Source organism: Loxodonta africana, chromosome 10, assembly GCF_030014295.1.
Source record: "Loxodonta africana isolate mLoxAfr1 chromosome 10, mLoxAfr1.hap2, whole genome shotgun sequence".
Taxonomy (NCBI): domain Eukaryota; kingdom Metazoa; phylum Chordata; class Mammalia; order Proboscidea; family Elephantidae; genus Loxodonta; species Loxodonta africana.
The window spans coordinates 76,911,270-76,919,599 of record NC_087351.1 but is presented as its reverse complement, the minus strand read 5'-3'; the positions used below and the strand labels follow the sequence as shown (position 1 = coordinate 76,919,599).

The 8,330-nt window shown below is 44.3% G+C and overlaps 1 protein-coding gene across 1 annotated transcript in view; it reads right to left on the bottom strand.

Annotated features, from left to right (window-relative positions):
- FNTB (farnesyltransferase, CAAX box, subunit beta) overlaps positions 1 to 6,162 on the bottom strand; it is a 79,719-nt gene extending 73,557 nt beyond the window's left edge. The window contains exon 1 of the mRNA XM_003408714.4: positions 5,872 to 6,162. Coding sequence (XP_003408762.1) covers positions 5,872 to 6,015 — 144 coding nt within the window. The 5' untranslated portion in view covers positions 6,016 to 6,162. The remainder of the gene's footprint in view (positions 1 to 5,871) is intronic.
- Positions 6,163 to 8,330: the final 2,168 nt, after the last annotated feature.

Genomic DNA, 8,330 nt, shown 5'->3' with positions numbered 1-8,330 from the left:
ACAGTATTTCTAAATTTGTATTATTTTATAAAGTATGTGATTTTAAACAGGTATACGTACTTAAATTTAAAACAAATTTTCTAAGTAGGCATTTGACCAATTCACCTAAAATACCTGTTACAGATTGAATTGTGTCCCCTAAAAAGATACGTTGAAGTTGTAGCCCCTCGGTACCTGAGAATGTGACCTTGTTTAGAAACAGATCTTTGAAGCTGTTTTCAGTTAACATGAGGTCAGACTGGAATAGGGTGGATCCTAATCCAACGAGTGGCACCTTGTACGAGAGGAAAAGAGACACGGAAGACACAGAGGAGAAAGCCACGTGAAGACAAAGGCAGAGACTGGGGGTGATACATTTGCAAGCCGAGGAACATTAGCGACTGTCAGGAACCACCAGAAGGTAAAAAGAGGCAAGGAAGAAACTTCCCCTAGAGTCTTCAGAAAGAGCATGACTCTGCCGACACTTTGATTTCAGACTTCTAGCCTCCGGAACTCTAAGACAATAAATCAATGTCCTTGCTGTAAGCCACCCAGTTTGTGGTACTTTGTTACAGTATCCCGACTTCTGAACTTTTTAACAGGGAAAATGGGAGACTATACTTGGAAATGTCTTATAATTGGGTACATACAGTATATGCTTAAATTCTAATAAGTAATAAAATTGAGGGGAAAAAAACGCATTCATATAGCTAGGCTATTGACCATTCTATCAAGCAGAGCTCTGGCCCCTTCTATCAGAAGCTTTAAAAAAAAAAAAAAAAAACCAGTAATTTTAATCATGTTTAGTGACTTGTTCCACCTCAATTTAATAATCTTTCAGAGATTATAACTTGAAACCTCTCAACAGCAGGATTCCGATATTCTTCCCTGGATCTTTCAGGATCTGCCCCAGCTCAGCACCCATCACTGGTAGCCAGCTACTCAGTCAGGCTCTAAAGGCCCTATCTGGCCCCACTCATCTAGCTGACCTAATTTCTTACCACACACCAATGCACACGCTCCTTGCTGGTAAGCCTTCTCCTCACTATTCCCAGCCAAGCCTGAGCTTTCCTCATAATGGTCCTTCCCACTGGAATGGCTACACCGAACTCCATCTTTACAGTCCCGCTGGAGTCCCACACTTTCCATGAAGTCATCCTGACTACATCAGCCCACACAAACGGCTCTTCCACTCCCTGAAACCCTAGTGCAAGGCAGTCATCATGTAGCGCCCAATTACATGCTGTTGTAAATGATTCTGTGATGGCTTTAGGCATATTCTTTTTTTTTTTAGAAAAAGGATTTTGAGAGCAGGGACCAAGACAGATAATTCGTCTATATTCTGCCTCAGAGTTGACTATCACTTGATTAAATGCTGTCTAATGACATCCTGTCATTTCCAACAGAGGATGCTTTTGCCCCTGTAGACTATTCCAAAGGGCAAACTAAAAGGAAAACGGGAGTAGTATTTTCTATAACCAATTGTTTTTGGCAAGGCTGCTACCTCCTGAGACTGTACGGAATTAACCCAGTGGCCTGAATCACAGAGCATTTGCGGTGGGTTGATTACAGATGGCACATGAAGGATGGGAGCCACTGACAGTACAAACAATACCACATTATCTTGCTTTCTAGAGTCACAATAAGGCCCAAATACAACAGCAAAACAGCCTGCCAAGGTAGAGATCTTCAAAAAATACCCAGAACCTAACTACTTCTCCTTACCTTCACTACCATCACTCTGACTTTAGCCACCATTAACCTTTACCTGGAGTGCTGCAATAGCTTCCTAACTGGTTTCCCTGCATCCACCTCACCCCCCGCCCCCCCCCCACCCGCAATCCATTCTCAACAGTAACCTAAATGAGCCAATTAATATGCTGGCAGAATTAAAAAAAAAAAAAATGCTAGCAGATTGTGTCACTCCACTTCTCATAACCCTCCAATCATACATCACTCTGGTTCCTGGCAGGAAACAGATGGCACATTCGAATTAGGAAATTTGAGGAGAGTTTATAAAGGAACTATTTGCAAAGGTGTGGGCAAGGTGTAGGGAAACCAAGAGGGACAGTACAGTACTCTGGGGCTGGTAATACAGGGGTACTTGATCCCCTCCTAGCCCTGAAGGTGTGAAGAGGAGTAGCGAGGGAGACAGAGAGCTCTGTGGAGAAGGCCCCGACAGGTGATGTGACCTAAAGTCTAGGGAGACTGCCAGCCACACAGCCCCACAAAGAGGGAGTCAATACACCTCTCTCATAGCCCATCAATACCCCATGATGGCCAGATACAAGCAGAGGCCCAAGGCAACGCAGCCTGTTGATTCAAGTCCACCTCCTCAGGCACAGAACAGGGCAGAGACAGGAAAGGGTGAATCTGGGCAGGTAAATGGAAGTTGTCCATCCAAATAGCTTCCCATCTCAATCAAGGAATTCCAAAGTACTTGCAATGGCCTCTAAAACCCTACATGATCTGCCCTCAACTCCTGTTCTCCTGCTTGCTGACCTCTACTCATAGGGGCTCTCTACTCACCAGGTATACTCCTGCCTCAGGCCCTTTGTACTTGCTGCTTTCTCGCCCAGGATGCTCTTCCCCCAGATACATGCACGGCTTGCTCCCTCACTTACTTCAGGTCTCAGCTTAAATGTTACATCAGAGGTTTCCCCTTACCACCTGTCTTGCCTATCTAGTACTGCTATAAGAGAAATGCCACAAGTGGACGGCTTCAGCAAACAGAAGTTTATTCTCTCAGTCTAGTAAACTAGAAGTCCAAATTCATGGCGTCAGCTCCAGGGGAAGGTTTTCTCTCTCTTTTGGCTCCAGAGGAAGGTTCCTGTCATCAATCTTCCTCTGGACCAGGAGCCTCTCCACGCGGGGACCCCAGGTCCAAAGGACACGCTCTTCTTCTGGCACTACTTTCTTGGTGGTATGAGGTCCTCCTGTCTTTCTGCTCACTTCTCTCGTTTATATCTCAAAAGAGACTGGCTTAAGACACAATCTAATCTTGTAGATTGAGTCTATATAATTGCCACGAATCCCATCTCATCGACATCATAGAAATAGGATTTACAGGACACAGGAAAATCAGCAGATGACAAAATGGTAGATAATCACACAATACTGGGAATCAAAACCCAGCCAAGTTGACAGATATTTCTGGGGGACACAATTCAATCCATGATACCACCTTACACCAGCCCCCCCCCCCCCCCCCCGCCCCACCACACACACACATACCCACAGCCATTTCTGGCACCTTCTATTCCTTAATTCTGGCTTTATTTTTCTCTACAGCACTTCTCACAAACTATATACATGTATATACATATTCTTCTTTTTAACTGACTCCCTGGTCTAGAGCAAGTTTCGTAAAGGCATCAACTTGGCCTCTTTCGTTCACTGCCTTATCCCCAGTGCCTAGAATAGTGCCTGGCCCATAGAAAGCACTCAGGTATTTGTTGAATGAACGAATGGAACAGAAGGGCCCATAGCTAAGGGCTCTTTCTACACTGTTTAAAGTTTAATTCTTATTATCCAATTATTTTTTAATACATAAATAAATGAGGCCTCCTGATAACCAGATAGGAAGCAGGTGACAAGCAAGCACCTGCTTTTATTGGCAAAGGCACAAAATTGGGCTCTGTCAATAAAGCCCTGTGAATAAATGGAAGCTTCAGTCAGAACCAAAAGATTAACAGTAGAATCCTCTGTCAACAACTCCTCCTAGCGAGGTTTGTTTCTTTTGTGACTATACCATTATTAACCTACCAACCTGGTACTTCCGTAAGCCTCAGTTTCCTCATCTATAAAACGTATAAGGATTGAATGACACAATGTGTGGACAACATGTAGAACAGTGCTGGCACCCAACAAATGGTCATTATAGTGATTGGTAAAACATTGAGGCAGCCATGAAAATGACAGCACATTATCTTCCTACTATCTGGAACTGTTTATCCTACACTTTTAAAATATGAGCTGGAATAATGACATGGAAAAGAAATATAAGATGCTCTACCATCTACCATACAGCTGGGCTGAGATCTGAGAGACATCCTATAATACCAATGTTCCATTTCAGAACTTAGCTTCCAGTTCTGGCCCTGTCCTTGACCCACTCTTTTGCAGACGAGAACCTTGATGCATCCATTTTTTCGTATCATTTATTATGCCTAGTTACTTAGTACACAAGCACTGGTGTTTCCTGGTAGGCATTATGCAGGGGCACTCTGAAAAGGGCAGTAGGAAGAAGAGAAACAGCCAGATCAGAAAAGCTCCTAATAATATTCCTGTTTTCAACTGACTCTCTAACCATGGAAGTTTCTGTTCTGATCTTTAAATTAACAAACCAACTTCTGATTCCCTTTTTTCCATTGGCATCCTATCCACATTATTATCTGCTGGGTCTGCGAAGAAGAGGAAGACCCTCAACGGGATGGACTGACACAGTGGCTGCAACAATGGGCTCAAACAGAGCAACAATTGTGAGGATGGTACAGGACTAGGCAGTGTTTCCTTCTCATGTACATAGGGTTGCTATAAGTCGGAACCGACTCAATGGCACATAACAACAACAAATTCACTTAACCATATAAAAGATGACCCCATAGTCTAAGATCAGAAAAAAAGAAAAAGATTTGGCCTTGATGAGTTCAACAATATTACTGCAAATATCCCAAAGGTGTTTTATTGATAGGAGATTTCTTTGCAGCCTTCTGCAAGGCTTCTGTAGAAGGAAGCAGTAGTGGGTTAACAAAGCTGAGGAGCTAGATTTCTACCCTAAAATTCATGAAGCATCAACGTCCAGGTAAAATATTTTCTCTGCCTATTGTGTATATAACTGTTTTCAAGCCTTTGTTTTTGTTATTAATTTATAATTAACTTACAGTCATAAATATACAACATAATAATTATTGCTATTAATTCTGCTTAAATGGAGGGTTTCAACTTCAGGTAGAAAAGACAAATTCAGTCCCTCCAAGGCTAAGGCTGGGGACTGATGTTACTGAGATCTTATTTTAGCAAGGAGACTGATGCTGTCTTGTTAGTGCTAAAAGGTATCATTCTGACCACTTCTGGTGACAGAAGGGTAAACATCTTTACAATAACTAACTTGGGAGCAATTTCAACTGGAGAATGAGAAGAAAAACAAAACTATGGTTTACTGCTCATCTCCCAAACACTTTTCAAAATGGTAAGTTCGGTCCTACTTCTAGACCTTAGAGAATGACAAATAGTACAAAATTCATAGTTTTATTATGGCATAATATTGTTTTCCAGTCTTCCTCAACTAGACTGTGCGCTGCTCCTAGTCAAGGGCTGTTTTTATTTATCTTTGTATTTCCAGCGTTTAACATTGTGTCCAACACACACACTGGTGCTCAAATTCAAACGACTCAGTGACTTCCAAAATGCTCACCCACGAGGCAGGCCTCAAACCTGGCTCTGTAGGTCAGATACTAAGCAGATTATGGAATAGCATGATCACGGTGTGGCCGTTCCTTTCCCCTCGGAGGTCCTGAAACTGCAAACAGGTTGGGGAACGAGAGCCGTCCACTGCCCCGGCAGCAGGGAATGGGCTGTCGGAACCGCCCGCGCTGCTTCAGTCCTCCAGGCACAGAACACGTTTCTCTCCTCTCCCTAAGGCAGAGAGGGCCCGAGATTGTCCTCTCCACCAAGCGCACCCTTGGCAAAGACCCCTTCCCAACCTAGCCCCCTAAATACTCCACTCCTAAGCCCCAGCCTGGGCACCCAGAGCCTCCCAGTGGGGAGGCGCCGCGGTGCACTGTGGGAGTCGTAGTTCGCCTGGAGTTCCGTACCCGGGCGACCCCGCGGACCGCACTCCCGCTCCCAAAAGCCCCCGCGCGGGCTACTCGCCCGCTCCTGCCACCTCACCTGTTCTATGGAAGTGACTGTTTCCAACGAGTCGTCCTGCAACCGCTCCCTCGCGTGCTCCGGCCTCAGACTGTACAGCGGCTCTGACCAGACTGGGGAGGATGATGGAGGGCAATAGTAGGTGAAGGAACTCGAAGAAGCCATAATCAGGAGTGCAGCCGGCGATGTACAAGACTCAGCTTCGTCAAGCAACAACGCGCATTGAAACTCGAGCGGGCTAAGGCGCTACGGAGAGCGGGTAGAGTCAAAAAGATTTTGAATGCGAACTTCACTCCTCCCACCTACAAATCTTCAGGGAATGAGTTACTTGGATGCTGCCGCCCCCCATTGGGCAGAGGAGCTTCTGCAAGAGACTACTGTCCGGAGCCCAGGAAGGAAGGATGTGTACGCTGAATTTCATGATAGAGACGTGGCGTAGGATGCCTCGGTTCGTTATGCAGTTTCTTTTTAAAGCTTATTATCAACAGTATGCTGGGTTCTTTCTTAATCGTAATGGCAAGAGTTTGCAATTTCGAGTGCCCAAGAACCCAATGAGCGTAACATTAACAGCCTTTCTGACAGCTCCCCAGTTGCCTCAGTAAACGCTATTACTAGTGCACCTTTGGGAACTTGGCAGCCGCCTGAGAAGAGCCATCAGCTTCTCAACAAAGGTGCAGAATTGCCATCCCAAGACTCAGTGATTGTTATGGATTGAATTATGTCCCCGAAAAGTTGTAAATCCTAACCTCCATGCCTCTGGTTATAATCCCATTTGGGAAAGGTCGTCTTTGCTGTGTTAATGAGGCAGGATTAGGGTAGGGTGTATTTTGAGTTTGTCCCTTTTGAGATATAAAAGAGATCAAACAAGCCAGTAGAGCAAAGATGGGTGAAGAGAGATGCCATGCCACATGAAGATCACCGAGGAGCCAAGGAATGGAAGCTGAGGAGATAAGGGCCTTTCCCCCAAGAGCCTACAGAGAAAGAAAGCTTTCCGCTAGAGCCAGTACCCTGAATTCAAACTTCTAGCCTCCTAAACTGTGAGAAAATAAACTTCTGTTTGTAAAAGCCACTACTTGTGGTATTTCTGTTATAAAAACCCACTGCCGTTGAGTCGATTCCTGTTATAGCAGTTCTGAGTAACTAAGAGTGGTTGAGGGATGGGACAATGTAATTTTCTTCTATTCACTTAGTGGTTACAGTGCAGCAGAGAAAGAAAACACCTGTTGCCATTCACTTGATTCTGACTCATAGGACAGGGTAGAAGTGCCCCGTGGGATTTCCAAAGGAGCAGCTGGTGGATTCAAACTGCCAGTCTTTTGGTTAGCAGCTGTAGCTTGCCATAGCTCTTAGCCACTGCACCACCCGTACAGTGCAGTAGAAGGAACTAAAATGCAATAGAAGGAACAAGTATAAGTGAAACAGCCATGAAAATTTTTTTTTCTCATGGAAATATTCATTCATTTATTCAGCAAGTATTTATGGAGCACATACTACAAGCCAAGTACTGTGCTGTTGTTGTTAGGTGCTATGGAGCCGACTTCAAATCATAGCGACCCCGTGTGACAGAGTAGAGCTACCCCATAAGGTTTTCTAGGCTGTACTCTTTACGGAAGCAGATCGACAGCTCTCTCTACCGCAGAGCCGCTGGGCAGGGTTCAAACTGCCGACCTTTCAGTTAGCAGCTGAGCACTTAACTGTTGCACCACCAGGTGCTAAGCTGTAGAAATACAAAAGTGAATAAAACAAAAAAGCCCCTGCCCTCGGGAAGCTTACAGCCTGTTGAAATAGACAGAATTAAATGATTGAGCACAGTAAATACATGACTTGTGATAAATGCAAAGAAGGAAAATAACAGGGTCTATGAGAGAGACTTGGAACCCTGATGGCTCAGTGGTTAAGACCTATGGCTGCTAACCAAAAGGTCAGCAGCTTGAATTCACCAGCAGCTCCTTGGAAACCCTTATGGGGCAGTTCTACTCTGCCCTATGGGGTCGCTATGAGTCGGAATTGACAGCCACAGGTCTTTTGTTTGTTTTGTTTTTGGTTATAGGGTGACTGACCTTACTCAGTAAGAATTTCCTTTATTCTGAATACCTACAGATTAAATATCATAATTAATACAAACATAAATGCATGTCTCTGTGGTATATTGTCTCAAACTAGTCATTCCTTCCTCCTGAGCTCTTACCCATGTTGTTCACCTGGATGGCTCCTCTCCCCTTAGTCTCTCTCGTACCAAAACCAAATCGACTTGATGGCAACGAATTTGGGGTTTTTTTTGTTTTGTATTGGGGAAGAGCTCAGGAGGAAGGAATGGCTAGTTTGAGACAATATACCACAAAGACATGCATTTATGTTTGTACTAATTATGATATTTAATCTGTAGGTATTCAGAATAAAGGAAATTCTTACTGAGTAAGGTCAGTCACCCTATAACCAAAAACAAAAAACCTGTGGCTGTCGAGTTGATTCTGACTCAT